The 16,431-nt window shown below is 46.6% G+C and overlaps 1 protein-coding gene across 3 annotated transcripts in view; it reads left to right on the top strand.

Annotated features, from left to right (window-relative positions):
* Positions 1 to 346: 346 nt before the first annotated feature.
* Positions 347 to 16,431, top strand: part of SLC22A3 (solute carrier family 22 member 3) — an 86,902-nt gene continuing 70,817 nt past the window's right edge. For all 3 annotated transcript variants that reach the window (XM_064486504.1, XM_031456648.2, XM_064486505.1), the window contains exon 1: positions 347 to 815. In XM_064486504.1, coding sequence (XP_064342574.1) covers positions 381 to 815 — 435 coding nt within the window. In that variant the 5' untranslated portion in view covers positions 347 to 380. The remainder of the gene's footprint in view (positions 816 to 16,431) is intronic.

Genomic DNA, 16,431 nt, shown 5'->3' with positions numbered 1-16,431 from the left:
CAGAGGCAGTGCGCGTCACTCGCAGTCCCGGGCCGGGTCCCCGGCGCGCGGCAGCGCTCGGCCAGGCCGCGCCGCCCCGGGGCCCGCCGGGGGCCCACCCCGACCCCGAGGCGGTGCCCCTGGGGAGCGCGGCCCGGGTCGCCGCGGGCGCCCCCTGGACCGAGGCGGGGGCGGCGGGCGGGGACCTCGGAGCCGGAGGAGCGGCCGCGGCTGGCGCGGCGCCCAGGGGCGTGAGGCGGGGGGAGCGGGGGAGGCGGCGGGGGGAGAGGAGGCGGCCGGCCGGGCCGCGGGTCACTCGGAGGCCCGGGCGGCGGGCGGCAGGACGCGCTCGGGGAGTCGGGCCCGCGAGCGGGCAGGCGGGCGGGCGGGCGGCGCGCACCATGCCCTCCTTCGACGAGGCGCTGCAGCAGGCCGGCGAGTTCGGGCGCTTCCAGCGGCGCGTGTTCCTGCTGCTGTGCCTGACGGGCGTCACCTTCGCCTTCCTCTTCGTCGGCGTGGTCTTCCTGGGCAGCCGGCCCGACCACTACTGGTGCCGCGGGCCGAGCGCCGCCGCGCTGGCCGAGCGCTGCGGCTGGAGCCCGGAGGAGGAGTGGAACCGCACGGCGCCCTCCCGCCGCGGCCCCGCGCCCCACGAGCGCCGCGGCGACGGCCGCTGCCAGCGCTACCTCCTGGAGGCGGCCAACGCCAGCGCCGCCGCCACGGGCGCGCTCAGCTGCGCCGACCCGCTCGCCGCCTTCCCCAACCGCTCGGCGCCCCTCGTGCCTTGCCGGGGCGGCTGGCGCTACGCCCAGGCGCACTCGACCATCGTCAGCGAGGTAAGGGCCCGGGGTCTGCGCCCGCCGCGCCCGCCCCGCCGGGCACAGCCGGCCGGGAGAGGACGGGGCTCGGAGCCCCGCGCCGACGCGGGAAGTCGGTGAAGCCGGCCGCCCGGAAGGTCCGTGGAGGCTGGGACCTGTCGGTTACCTTCGGGGACCGGTCAGGTGCGTCCCGCACTTGGAAGCGCTGCGTCGTAACGGCCCAGGCAATGCCTTTTCTCTGTTTCCTCTGCTAGTGAGTTAACCTGCGTTGGTGCTTTGGTTCCAGGCGTGAACGCAAACTCTCCTAGAAGCCCAAGTTCTAAGATGCTTGGACCACATCTCAGGAATCGAAGCATCCAGTACGATGTGCGTTATATCTGAGATGTGTTTGCTCAATAATTGGAAATGATGGGTAGATGCGGGGAGAGAACTGCGCTGTCTGGGGCGAGCGACGCTGAGCAGGTCCGCACTGGCTTGGTCTCCAGGGGGCAAAGGAAAGGAGAAACCAATGTTTGAAGGCAGCGCCAACTTTCTCTAGTTGCTCAAATGACTATCTGAACCACAAAAGGACAAAGGTCGAGGCTTTCCCCGGGAAAAATGATTTTGTTAAAACTGCTTTGGGGCAAAGAGCAACATTTGAGAGAAGTTGGGAAAGCTTAAGTTTTGAGTAAGAGTTTTATTTATTTATTTTTTCCTGCTAATGAGTGACAGGCACATAGTAGAAGAGGCTACAATGCGTACAAAGTGGACACCTCATTTACCCGGGGTGGCTGCTGGGGGCCAGTGGGAACAGCCCCCACGGTTCCTTGGGTATGTAACAGCAGGCCGTGCACTGAGGGTTAGGTGGCCCTCACCCTTGGCGGCAGGACTGTTTCTGCACCTGCCTGGGAAGGCAGTTTGCATCTTCATCTTGGTGAATTCTAACCATGGTGTTTGATCCATTGAGCTTGGGTGGAAGGGATGAGCAGTTTTACTGAACTTTGTTTGCAATCTTAGATCAATTTAATTTCTAACAAATGATTAAGTGTGTTGAGACAAATTATGAAAGAAATTTTTTCATTTTATTTATTGTCATAAAGAATTTTTTAAACACCTACTCGAATAATGGGGTGCCTCTTCTGCCACAGTGAATGGTGTTCTGTGGTCTGGTGCCCTCATCTCTCTGGGTTTAGGAGTGCAGATCTTTGAGGTTATGCATGTTTTATGATGCTGTGTGTAGGTGTGTTAGCACACTGTGTATGGTCCTATGATACATACCCTAACCCCATGGCAGCCCAGCCAAGCCGTGTGTGTGTGTGTGTGTGTGTGTGTGTGTGTGCGCGCGCATATGCATATAATCCAATATTAGTTTCTGCCTAAAGCATGGTTTATGATGGGGACTGCTTTAAAAACTGTGGTGGTCTTGCAGTTAGGGATTTCACTGCTGAATGGATAGGCTGTGGGCTCGGGTAGGAGAGGGTGTTATCATTGGTAATTCCTTGGAGTCACATCCATTAGGTGGCTGATTCTGTTCCATTTAGCATGGCTGTGTAGTGCTTACTTCCCAGGCAAACCAGAAGATGCTGCTTGGAGAGCAGACACCTGATTTTTGAAGACATTTAAATCTCAAATGCATAAAATGAGCCTTAAAAGCAAAATGCACACACATTCGAGCAGCGTTTCCATGAGCAAACATGATGAATATCAGAGAAGGGAGACATAAAAACCTCTAAGTTAGTGCCCAGAGAGATACCCTAGAAGCATTCTGGGGTTCCCGGGTTGTTTTGAGCATTCTGGATTTATTTCAAGGATGGGCAGTTCGTCTTGTGAGGATCTAAAAGGCAGTGTGGAAGCTGAAAGGTCTGGAGACCTGGTTCTGGCCCTGTCTCCAGCTAGCTGTGTGACTCGTCTGGATTGCTTTACCTCTCTGGGCTTAGCTTTCTCATCTGTATTATTAGGGATTGGATTAAACCCTTTACAGTCCTACAAACACCATGAGTGTCATCGCTGGATGGCTGTTCTCAGTGTGCTCAGAACAATGATAAAAATTTTCAAGGAAAAGAAGAATCATATTCGGAATCCCCCCTTAAGGTTTTTGAAGTATATTGGAGAGTTTGTTTTTTTTTTTATCCTAAATGGTTTGTGTCTTCTGGTTTGTTGTTTTTAATGTTTTGATTCTTAAGAGGAAACCAATCCCCTACCCCATCTACTCAGGAAGTTCAGCCATCCAGAACATTCTCCCCATCTCAGAGTTCTGCTCAGCTAATATACTGCTGTCTTTGGCTTTTGCATATGATCCAATATTAGTTTTTGTTCTTTCATACTCTGTCGGAGTGATGAAAGGAACTGCAGTTCTAGCTCTGGCTCACACCGTGTACCCAGTGTGTTTTCACAGACTTGAAATCTAACATTTTAATCATGGAAAGTGGGTGAGTTGGGAGAGTTTAGAAGGTGGAAAGGCTGACCAGATTCCAGAATGGCTCCATATGACTGTTATATTTAATCCTTGCACCATTGCCGGGGGCGAGATCATTGTCCTGGCTTTACAGATAAGGAACCTGAGGCAGAAGATGTGAAAGGACCTGCCAGAGCCCCAGACATTTTATGTAGCTGAGTCTGGAGTCTCGATTGGATCCAGGGGTCTTGATTGTAAATTAGTCCCCTTTCCCCAGGCAGTGCTTTGAGTCCTGGAAACAAGTCCAGGCGACATGGAACCCAGATCACTGACACTTTAGAACCTGCAAGAAATCTTGTTGAACCTTCTTGTTTACTTAGTTACTATCTGGTCCTCTGGCCAATGTGTCCCTTTGTTTCATTTCATGGTGTTGGAAACACAGTCAGCTGGAGATGGGGAGGCTGTGCTTTCAAATCATGGGAATGGCTCTCTGTACTCTTGGTGTGAACGTGGCAAAATGCACACTTAAACCTCAGCCACCCTCTTTGCATTTTACAAAGCAAAACAGTTCCCAGGAGTTAAGACAGAAGTCAGTGCCAAGTGCAGGGACATTTCATTCCAGCTCCCCAACTTGTTTCTCTTGCTCAAGGCAAGGCGGGGATTTCTCACCTATGTTTAACGACCTCAGTGCAGACTTCTCTAGCAGCTCAATTCAGCCCTGTCTGGTTGTAAGACGTGGGGCAGAAGGAAGTGTGATGTAGGGTGCAGAAGTCAGAGCCCCCACCACCCAGGTATTTTGATTCATTGCCCAGGGAGTGAGTCTTTGAAGTTGACGTGAGGATTTTTAAATGCTTGCTCGGGTGCTGTGGATGGAGGAAAAAAATAGAGAGCTGCTTCCCCACTAGAAACCAGGCTTCAGAGCATTATGACAAATAGACCCGATGGCCCTTGTTTTTCCTTTCTGAATCATTTTTCTCCCACACACGGAAAAGGAAAGTCCATTTGAGGGAAGAGGAGGCTGCTTTGATTCCTGGGGCTGTCCCAGCGCTTCCTGCATCTCAGCTTTGCTTTCTGCACATCCATCCAACAACAAGAGGCCAACCCCAGACATCCCCGCCCCCAGCAGCCGGTCCTCACTATTTGTTAAGCCTGGAAACATACAGTTGTGAATACTGTAGAGAGGAGTTTAGTCAGACCCAAGTTTTAGTCTGGGCTGAATCTCTGATTTGCTCAGGCACTTTAGAAAGATCTTATTTTTAGATTGTTTCTATTTCTAGTATTATTTGTACCTTCCCTGTTTTTTGCTGCATCAACCTCACTGGGAGAGCATCTGTTTTATTATTACTTCAAAGAACAAGTGATGGCATTGTCCCCTTTTTATTTCATTAGTTTCTCCTCTCTATTATTTGTTCTAGTTTTTTGCATTTACTTTTGGTATGCTTTTTTTCTCAATTTAAATTAGGTGCTTGGCTCAATTATTTCCTGCTTTTCTTCTTTTCTAGTATAAATGTTTACAGCTAGAGATTTCCTTCTATGTACTTTTTTTGACTGCTCCCAACAAGTTTTGAAATACAGGTTTTAATTATTGTTTCATTCTCAGTATTTTTAATTTCCATTATTATTTCCTCTTTGACCCATGATTTATTTAGGTACTTTAAATTTTAAACATGTGTTGATATTTTTTATCTTTTAATTGTTGACTTCTAATTTAGCTTTGGGGAGAATGTGATCTGTATGATATTGATTCTCTGAATTTTTTTTTAAACAAGATTGCTTTTTTAAATTTTATTTTTAAATTTTTTATGGAAGTACTGGGGATTGAACCCAGGACCTCACTCACAGTAAGCCTGCACGCTACCACTGAGCTATACCTCAACCCCTGATTCTTTGAATTTTATTGAAACTTTCTTTTTGGCCTTCTAGGAGGCCAATTTTTATAAACATCCCATACATTCTTGAGAAGAATATGCAGTCGTTAGCTATTAAATGGGGGATTTTATACATATCTAATATTTGAAACTTGTCGATTGTGCTGTTAAAATAGTCTATATTTTAATTAACTTTCCATCTGCTTTGTCTATCAAGAATAAAGAATATTGAAATTTGCCATTATGTTGGTATGTCAGTTTCTCCCTATATTCCCAGAAGATTTTAAATTATACACATGAAGCAATTTTATTAGATGAATGTATATAAAAATTTTGAATTAAAAAAAATTCACATACTGAATTGAACCTTTTATTATAGTACAGAGACCCTATCTAAAACCCATGATGTCTCTTGTCTTGAGGTCTATTTTGTATAATATTAATATAGTTTACTCCAACTTCCTTTTAGTTAGTATTTGCCTGCTATGTCCTTTATTAGCCTTTACTATCAAACTTACCATGTTCTAGTAGTTTAGATGTGTCTCTTATAAAGTGCATGTAACTTGCTTTTGCTTTTGCTTTTAACTGCTCTCCTTAGTCTGTGCGCCAGTTATCGTGGTCATGGGTATTTCGGGCTTGTCATAATGGATTTTTTTCTTTGTCGTGTCCTTTCTATGCTTTTTCCCCTCCTTTCTCCTCCCTTTCAAAATGATTCTTTAATTTGTTTTTTTTTTATTCTATTTGTTTCTTCTTTTATTAGTTTGGAATTTTGACTCTTTATTTCAATTTTTTTAGTGGTTTACTCTTGAAATTTTCCTGTTTACTTAGCAGAGCCTAAATTCAATACTGCAACCTTCTCCTAAACAATTTAGGACCTTAAACACTTTCATTCAGTCACTCCTCCTCCTGTATTACAAGCATCAGTAGCCAATATTCTAAGTCCGCTCTTTTATTGTTAATTTGTGGGTTTTGTGTCAAGCATGTATGCTGGGGTTCACACTACACTTTGTCTACACATCACTCCTTACACCATCTCATTTTCCCCCTTCCTTTTGATGTAGATCTTTAGCACATACCTCTAGGTGGTAAATATTCTCAGATTCTGTTTACATGGAAATGTCTCTATTTCACCATTATTCTTGGAAGACAGTCTTGCTAGGTAAATAGCTGTGTGTTGCCAATTACTTTTCCTTAGCCCTTTGAAGATGTTAGTTGTGCTTTTGAAAAGTCTGTGGTCAGTCCAATTGTCCTTTTCTCTTGGGTTGTGTCTAGAAGGGTATTTCTTTTATTTGTCTGGCTTGGTATATGTTGCCTCTGAAAGGTGTCTGGCATACAGTAGGCACACAGTAAATAGCTGTTAAATGAGCCAATTGTGTCTCCTTCAACTGTGAATTTTGGTTTTTTGGTAAGTTCTGGAAAATTCTCAGCCATTATCTCTTCAATGTTATCTTTTCTAATCTCTGTTCTTTCCTTCTGAGATTCTAATTGGACATAAGTTGGACCTTCCTTTTCTAGCCGTCAAGACTCTTGACCTCTCTGACATAGTTCCCGTTTCAGTATCTTTATGATCATCTAGATATTTCTTCAGATCTATCTTCCAGATCACAACGTTTCTGTTCAGCAGTATCAAATTTACTCTTTAATCCATTCAGTGGAGTTTTTATTTTTGCAGTTAACTTTTTCACTTGTCAAAGTGTATTTGTTGTCATTCAGATATCCCTGGTCATTTATTGGTAGTCTCTTATTCCTTGTCACCTTTGTGTTTCCATTTTTCAGTTCCTTTCAACGTTCTACGCATGATCGCTCCGTAGCTTGTAACTGTGAATTACTCTACCTGAAGCCCTGGGTGTCGGAACCTCTCACTTGCTGTTTACTGTGCATTTGGCATTTGTTTGTTATTGTTGGTTGTGAGCCCCCGGCTGGTTGAGCTTCTCTGCGGGAAACCTGGCTGCCTCCAGAGAGGATTTGCACTTGCTTCTCTTTGAGCTCAGACACTACTGATCTGGAATCACTTCCTCACTTCCAGGCTTCCTGATGCATCTACAGCAGCTGAATCTGTCATTGCTGTTTGTTTTTATTAGAGGTGTGAGATCTTCCCTTCTCTGAAACCCTGACAATTTCACCAAGATTGTATTTTGTGCTGAATTTTATTTTTTAGCAAGAGTCCCCCCAAATGATTAGTTCTTTCTGCTGATGACAAAAGTGTATTAATAGTTTAACAGTTTTCTTAAAGGAATGAAAGCAGGACCCTAATGAGTGAACAGAGACCCCACTAGGTGTCTGCTGCTTGGTGTCGGCAGCAGGGTGGCCAAGCAGACCCATGCGGTAATGATGTGTGTACGAACCCCAGAACCAAAAGAGTGAGAACATCAAAGGGCATCTCCTGCTCCTTTTTGGATGCTGATGTATTGGATTATCAACCTCAGTTCAGTTGGAATTTATTTAGCATGTATTATATGGTAGGCACTGGGCTAGGCTGGTAATACAAAGGTGGGTAAGATTCTTTCTCCCATGAGCTCAAGGCCTGGCAGGGAGACTTGCCCCGAGACAGTAATATGATGCGAGTGGTGACGAGTGTGGTGAAGGAAAGTCTTCTGATTCACTGGGGGTGACTCAGGGCAGAATGTGCACTGACCTTGACCTCAGCCTCAGAGGACAGGAGGAGCCCAAGAGGAATATATGAGGAAAAGGATGTTCTGTTCCCATGTTCTCTCACCCTCATTTATTTCTAGCCATTTATCAGGGGCCCTCTGATATGTATTCCTGTGACTCACCCACAGAGACGTGGAACCAAAAGATCAAGGTGGGGTTCAGGAATCTTTGTGGTTCACAAGCACTTGGGGCCCATGCAGGTGCTCCGTACAAGAGTGTGACGAGGTCATCATGCGTGAAACGGCCTACATGTGGTTGAAGAAAGTGCCATTTCCCCCAGACTCACTCTGCAGACCTTGGGGTGGAAGCACCACCCCCTTACTAAAGGCAGGAGTCCCAGACTTTACCTGATGAAATGCTGCTATTTTGCAGGAAGCTTGGGGCTCTCCAGAGATGGGCAACTGACAGTAAGACCCTATACCTGATTGAAGTGAGGTGCCCACAGCTGAACCACACTCCCTGGGAATCTTGGCAAACCTTGGAGTGGAGCTTTGGACAAAGGCAGGGGTGCAGCCACATGGGATACCCAACAGAGATGACATGCATGTTTGTGCTTTTTCATGTGTAGGTTAAAGATTCTTGGCATGAGGCAGTTTAGTGCAGTGGGAAGAACATACCTGTCCTTTGGAGTCAGAGAGATCTCAGCTCCTCTGTATTTCAGTTCTAAGGGCAAGTCACAGAACCTGCATGAGCCTCAGTTTCCTCAGCTCTAGAATGGGTGTAATAACACCTACCTTAGTGATTGTTATGACATGTGCATAGAGTACTTGTCATTGTGCCTGGCCATAAGTGATGCTCAAATAAAAATAGCTCCTGTTCATGTGTAGAGTCTTGAGCTGGATAGAGGGGTTGGGGGAGGGAGAAAGGGAATAAGAAAGGGCCAGATTTTACCCTGGAGCTGTAGCTTGCTGGCCTCTGGTCTAGCATAGTAAGTCACTAATAAACTTACCTTAAATATAAAAACGAAATCAGCATCTCTTGGGCACTAATTTCCTTAAGACAGAGAATAGCCTGTGCTTTTCCTCTGGGACACACTGCTCGGTTATATTTCCCAGCCTCCCTTGCAGCTCGTAGGGTCCCGGGACAGAGTTCAGGTCAGCGATGTTGGGAGCAGTGACACACTCGGAGCTAGAATAACCTTCCTCCTCGCAAGCCCTCTCTCTTCCTTTCTTCCCTCACCTACCCTCAGAGAATCCTGAAACCCCAAAAGATAGTAGAGTCCTTCCTCAGCTGGAAGGAGACCCCTGCAAGCCCCAGGGGGGGAGCCTCCATCTCCCTCCCCTCCAACTTGTCTGCATGGGAATGTGAAACTAATGAAAAATAAACCTTTTTTCTGTTAAACCACCAAGAATTGGGGATTTTTTTGTTAGAGTTCTGACTGTGAGCCTACCCTGACAAATACTCAATTTAGTGTATTTCCCATAGGCTGCAGGTACCCGATAAGATGGTAGGAAAGCTGGTTCCTTCGAGACACCCTCCCCTTGGTCTGTAGGCAAGGCCGCCATGACCTTGCCCTGGGGGAACCCGCAGCCCTGCAGGCCCCTCTCCTGGGCAGGCAGCCTTGCCCCAGCCCCTCCAGGGCAGGCCTGGCGTCCTCCCTGGGCTCTGAGTGTGCGGCTTCCTTCTCTCCAAATACCTTATTCTTTTCATGAGGCTGTCTCATTTTTTACCCAGAGATGCAGCTAAGAGTTACCTATTCCAGAAATACTTCCACAACCCCCCTTCACCACTGCCCTGGGGGTGTCTGGTCTGTTTTCTCTGCCGAACCCCGCGCTGTGTGCTGGTGACCCCCTCTGCGTGCTGATTGCTCCGCCCCCTGTCAGACTGCAGGCTTCTTGAGGGTGGAGACCGATTAGTAAATATTTGTGATGAAATCACATGGCATTGAATAAATGCAATGATTAAATTAACCAATGAGCGAGAAAGGGGCTGAATGGCAAATTTGACCTCTTTTATTATTTTGGCTAGGCCAACCCTGAAACTGCCCTTCATAGATTAAAATAAGCTCTTTTCCCCAAAAGTGCTGCTCCTTTTTTTTTTCATTAATTCTATGTGTTAATTTAGAGAAAATGGACATTTTAACAATTCTGCTGTATCAAACATGATGTGTTTGATGTGATTTGAGCAAGATCTATTGCAGCGTTCTCTCAGGCAGTATTCAGTTGCTCTCAGCAATGTTTGGTGGATTGCAGTATGAAGCTCTTCCACAGATTTCACTAGTTTTGTTCCTAGTTACCTGTTTTACTGAAGCCATCACACAGAGCTGCTTAATGACTTGACCAGTGAGGGCTTTTGTCTTCCCCTCCTTGCACCCACGGGGTCTGACAAATCATCAGGGGGCCACGGCTCTGCAGAAGGTGTCCCTGGGCCTCTGGAGCAGGGGAATGACAGCCACACCCCCAACCCCTGTCTGCACAGGGGTGCTCTGTCGTCCTCAGAATCCTGATTGGGAGATGCGACCTGGAACACGAAAGGGATAGGAGGGGATAGGACAGCTGTCTCTATGGGGCCGTCATTTTTATGTGCTGACGTCTATTGTGCAGAAGAGGATTTTCTCAGCTGTCCTGGTGCTTTGGGGGCACGTCTGTGTCGTCAGGCGAGCTGGGCCCCAGGAGCAGAAGGGCAGGTCAGCAGGGGGGCGTGGGGGCCTGACTCACAACAGCTCAGGGACGCGGTGCTGAGCCCTCCAAGGCAGTGGGTAGGTGGGTGGGGAGAACGCTGCCTACCTTTCAAAACAAAATTAATCCTCTCTAATTCTTCCTCCTTGTTTTTCTTTCTTAAACCATCACCAAGAAAGGATGTTTATTTCTAGTCTGTGAGAAGAAGCCACGTTCCTTAAGGCACTTGGTGCAGCTTTCTAGAATGACGGTAACACGAGCGTGGAAAGTGATGGTCAGCGCCTCTTTGTCTGGATGAGACGTGGGGACACGGCTTTTAAAGAGCGCTGTGCTCTCACGTTTCTGTGCTTGTAATAAGACAGGGTAACTCTGGAGCTGGTGCGCGTGTCGCACCAGAGAAAAACAGCGCGGGGTGCAGTGGAGGGGCTTCTCAGAACGTAAATAAATAAATGCGATTAAAAAAACAATTCCTGCACTTAGACTGTATGCCTAGTATGGGCTCCGCTAAGCACATCCCTCAAAGGGGAAGACTGATTCAGAACTTAACTTTAAAAACTATGTTCAGGGAAATTAAAAATGAAAGTCAGAAAATGAGTGTGGTGACCGTGGTTGAATATTTTCCAAAAAAACAAAAATTTCTAGTAGCATGGATCCTAGTCTCTGATTAATTAATCGGTGAGGCAGACGTTGCAGTGGAAAAGGAGCTGATTCAAGACTTGGGGGCCCTGGTTCCGTTACTGTGAGGGAGGGGGCGGGGTGGGGCGGGGGGAGGGGGCGGCGGGCCACGCGCGCCGCATCCACGGGCCGCCGTTTCCTGACCTGAGTGGAGCAGCCAATTGTTAGTTGGTTTTCAAGGTTCCTCTGCCTCTGTCATTCTGCAGCCGAGATCATTTTCAGGCCCCTGACTTTGAACTCGGGGTTGCCCTGTTCATACAAGGGTGGGAAGATGGCTTGGGATGAATCTAACTTAAAAGCTGGAGGTGTTAGTTTCTGGACAGCAGGATGGACCTCTCCCCAGGACACCTTCTTCCTGGGAGACACGCTTTGCCCTGAGCCATGTCCACAGAGGACAGTGTTGGGGGACAGACGGGTGCCCATCCTGCCTCCTTTGACACCTGCTTTAGGCCTAGAGCCTGTGGGGAAATCGAGGAGGGGGCTGCGCCATCGGGCGTCTGCACGATGGAAACCACCGAGGGAGGCGGGGTGAGAGCAAGCTTGGACTTCACCGTCGAAGGTGGTTTTTCTGCTGTCAGACCAGTGCTTAGAGGCAGGAGGCTCCCTGCAGGATAATTATAGACAAGAGCAGGGAGGTGACCATGTGACAGGTGAGGCTCTGGCTTCTGGGAAGGGAGGTAATTCGGTTTATTTATTATTTATTTGCTTGTTTATTTATTTTTAATGGAGGTGCTGGGGATTGAACCCCGGACCTCATGCATGCTAGGCACACGCTCTACCACTGAGCTATACCCCTCCTGCTTCTGGCTTTCCATTTTAGCGGCCATCTCTGGGACTAGAAATTTGAGACTGTCGAATGGAAAAACAAAGCAGAGCTTCACAAGCCTGTCCTGTCCTTGGCCTCAATGATCTGCTTATTAACACTTTAACGTTAAACTTAACATTTCTTTAAGTGTTAAAACATGTAAGTAAAGTATTTGAAAGTTACTCCAACAAGATTGTGTCTGTTTAGGAGGAATCTAGCCTTTCTTTGATGGGTTTTGTTGTTAACTTACCTTGTATTTATTTGTAATAAAACCTAAAAATAAGTGTGGGAGATTGTGCTTTTTTTTTGTTTCTTAGAAAAGAGTTGAGAGATGAAATTTGGAGGTTTCAAATAATGTGAGAAGTAAGACACACGCCCCCTGGAGGGTGTTTCCTATTTCTGTGCAGGGAACAGCAGACCAGCCATCTTGCTCCCCTTCCCCAAATGAGGGGAGACGTTCCTCTTCTCGGGTTGGTGTCAGCTATTTTAGCTGTTGCTGGGATGTAATTGTTTAGTTTTTCCTGGTTTCATAATGCAGAAATAGGAGTTTCACACATAAGACTTAACTTAGCATATCCTAGTATGGAATGCAGTTTTATTTTCCATGAAGTAACAAGTTTATTCTGTTACTGCTTGTGTAACACAGAGGCAGATTTGGTAAAATGGTGGTTTTCTGTGAAATGCCATCAACACAGCGGTGTCCAGGGAGACCCAAGAAAGGCCTTTAGAAGAATTAGATGGAGCTGGAGCCTCAATGAGCCCTGCCACCCAGAGGAGAGGGTAGGACAACATTGTCCTGATTCTTAAGACAAGGAGACCTGTGAGACAGCGGGTATCAGTGACTTCCGATGGCTTTGAAGGCTTTTGCTGTTAGTATTGTGAGTTTGTGGGGCTGGAGCCTGCACCCTCCGGAGGCGGAGGGTACCATGCCCTCCTAGAGATGGAGCTTGCATGAAGCCGTTGGGCCTGCCCCCCAGGTGTGCAGTAAAGGCATCCCCCAGGGGCACGGCGTCCACGCTCTCTTCATCCTCTGCCCAACAGCGTCTTGCGTCTCAGATGCCTTTTCCAGCCGTTGCTTATGTCCCTCGTACGCACAGGGTGGCTCTGATTTCAGCCGGCTCTGCCAGCTGGAAGCGCAGTGCGGCCGACAGCACAAGATGAAAGGCAGCATGTGTGTTTCTCGGCCCCGGGGAGGGATGCTGTAAGCTGATGCCTCCCAGACATAAACAGAAGGGACCAGGCCCAGGAGCTCATTCTGAAGAGTGATTGTAGCACATTTATGGGAATTAAAGGATCGTGGAGAAGACGTGGATAATTAAGACCAATGTTTTGGAGACATTTATTGAGAAATGGGTGCCCTTTCGTTGTTCTCAAATGAGGGTTTCAAAGCAAGCACTCCCATAGGAAAGCCACACAGATAATTTAAAATATTAAACACCCAGGGTAGAGGAGAAAATTAAATGGAAACAAATAAAAATTAATTTGGCCTCAGTTTGTTAAAAATCAAATAAGAAAGGAATTTCAGAGTTTCTGGAGTGTAAAGGAAATTGTTCCAGCAAATTTTCCCACAGAACTTCTTGATCTTTCTGTGTCTCAGCGACTTAGTAATGATGGTACTAACACCTTTACTGGAGCCCCCTGTTGCCCGCCAGTCAGCATCCCTGTCGGTTTGCTATGGTCCCCTATCCAGTATGTACGTATATAGGGCACACAGACGAACTTTGATTTGAAATCAAACCAAAGACATCACAAAACGAAATAAAATTACCTTTATACTTATCTGCTATGTAGAAAGTGAAACAGTGACCATTTATTGTGGCAAAATGCTGTGAAGAAATGATCAAATTTTAACCAAGTCATGGAAGCAACCAAAATGTCCATCAATAGATGAATGGATAAAGAAGATGTGGTACATGTATACAATGGAATATTACTCAGCTATAAAAGAGGATAAAATAATGCCATTTGCAGCAACATGGATGGACCTGGAGATTGTCATACTAAGTGAAGTTAAGTCAGACAGAGAAAGAAAAATACCATATGCTATCACTTGTATGTGGGATCTTAAAAAAGGACACAAATAAACTTATTTACAAAACAGAAAGAGACTCACAGACATAGAAAACAAATCTATGGTTACCAAGGGGGGAAGGGGATGTGGAGGGATAAACTGGGAGCTTGAGATTTGCAGATACACACTACTGTATATAGGATAGATAAACAACAAGGTCCTACTGTACAGCACAGGGAACTATATTCAGTACCTTGTAATGGCTTATAATGAAAAAGAATATGAAATGGAATACATATATGTATCACTGAATCACTGTGCTGTACCCCAGTAGCTAACACAACATTGTAAACTGACTGTACTTCAATTTAAAAAAAAGAAAAAAAAGGAAGAAAGAAATGACCAAATTTTAGATTTGAACTGGCTTGGTGCACTTATCTCTAAGACAAGTGGCTAAGAACGTAGTCTTACTGGCTGTGTGAACATGGGCAGACTTCTTAGTCTGAGCTTCTCCGGGCTCAGGTTCTTATTAAGGGGAGTAGCAGCTGTTGTGTGGAGTTGACGGGAGGCTCACGCACATAATGCGTGCAAAGCGCTTGTCGTGTGGTCTGCCCCGCATGAGCGCTCAGTGGCTGGCGGTACTGCAGTTGTTGCCTGCAGGTCTGGAGGAAGTCCACCCAGAGAGCAGCTTGGGTCTGGGAATCAGGGGCAGACCCTTCAGCCCGGGGGAAGCTCTTGTTGGGCAGGGTGCCAGGATGCCAGCCCGAAGGGACATGGCAGGGATCCGCTCTCTGGAGCTGGTGTGGCTGGGCTCAGTAACAAAGACTGAGACCCACGATAGATAGTCGGAGCCATGCGCTTTGGCAGTTTCCCAGCCTCCGTTTCTTTAATCCCCACCTCACTTGGGCCCATGCGGATCTGGACAGGGTCTCTGTCCACGGTCGTCCAGAGCAGGCACACAACTCTGCCCACTGCTTTCTCTTCTGCCCCTTTTGAGTAAGGGATTTTTTGAAAAGAACTAAAATATCATTCTAACATAACACTCTCTCCATGGCATGTTTTATTCACAAGCACCAGAAATCCTTCAGTGAATCTGACGGCAACAGTTTCCCTAAGATACTGTGGTTAGAAAAGTGCCAGCGTGGTTCACGCCTATAGTCTAGTTGGGTCAATGAGACCAATTTACTTCTTATTTGGGGGCAGTTAGCAATGACCAGATCACGTCACAGTTGGCTTGTCGTGTTGTGAGAATCTGGCCTCAGAGTAAAGACCAAAAGGCTCCACTCTGCCCCCCTGACTCTGTATGATGATTATAGGGCAGTGATGGCAGGGCAGGAGTCATGAATACTGAGATTCAGATCGGGGTTGAGGTAGGTTTGGGCTAAGCTGCTCTACATCTTAAGCAACCCAGTTCTCTTGATATTGGATGGACACTAAAATGTAATCTGTTAGAGCAGCTTAATGCCCAGTAGGGACGAAAAGCCACACTGTAATATACTATATTATAGGTGTTGACATACCTTTCCTGCTTAAAAACTGATATTCTTCTTTAATTGCCAGACAACAGTAAGACATAGTAAATAGTGTATTTAATCCTCACCCAAGCTGTGAGGCACAGGCTGTTATCCCGATTTTGTAGGGAAGGAAAGTAAAGGGCAGAGAGATTAAGTAACTTGCCCCAAGTCTGGAGCTTCAGAATGGGAGAATTGGAAAAGATGTTTGCTGTCCGAACTAACAAGACATTAACTGATTTCTCTAGAATATGAAAGGGACTTCTGTAAATCAACAAGGAAAAGATAGCAAGTCTTGCAGAAGAATTGACAAGGGATATATGAGGTTTTCATGAAAGGAAGCCCAAAAGACCGATAAGCACAGGAAGCGACACAGATCCACTCATCATCAGAGAAACGCAAATGCAAGCAAGACAGCACTTCACACGTGTCAGGTTTGTTAGAAACTAAAAAGCCTGGTGATACCAGGTGTTGGCAGATTGCAGGTGCCCTGCGGACGGCGTGTGGGGCTATTCTCCAGAACAGTCTGCAGCTACTGACACAGATTAGTGTCCATAGACATACACCATGACACAGCAATTCCACGCCTATAATTAAATCCCAAAGGAGAATCTCAAACCTGTTTATCAGAAGGCAGGCATGTTCCGTGCAGCATTATTTGGGTGGCCAGGAGTTGGAGGCAGTCTGGGAGAGAGGAAATGTCAAATGTGGTGGGTACACCCCAAGCAGCAGTTGGAAATGCGGGATTAGATGTTGACAGAGCGTCGTGAGTGGCCCATAAGGCATAGGGCCAAATGAAAAAGAAAGGAACAGAATGAGGTACAGGGTACAAGACCTGATTTACATAAAATTAAAAATATTTGCACACAAAACAATGTCGATTCTGCAAGAATACAAACAAAAGATAGACCTTGACACATCAGGATGGCTCCTTTGTGGGGCTGGGACGGGAATAGGAATAGGGACAAAAGAGAACAAGTAAATAAAATAAGATAGGGGTCTTGTATAACCGGTAATTATAACACATTATAATTAACTCACCCTTCTGCCCTTGAGGTTCAAAAGAAACAAAGGGGTAAAAATTAGGAAATGGATTTTTCTGCCAAAGACACTTACAGGT

The sequence above is a fragment of the Camelus dromedarius genome, chromosome 6 (genome assembly GCF_036321535.1).
Source record: "Camelus dromedarius isolate mCamDro1 chromosome 6, mCamDro1.pat, whole genome shotgun sequence".
Taxonomy (NCBI): domain Eukaryota; kingdom Metazoa; phylum Chordata; class Mammalia; order Artiodactyla; family Camelidae; genus Camelus; species Camelus dromedarius.
This window is presented reverse-complemented; position numbering and strand designations above follow the sequence as displayed.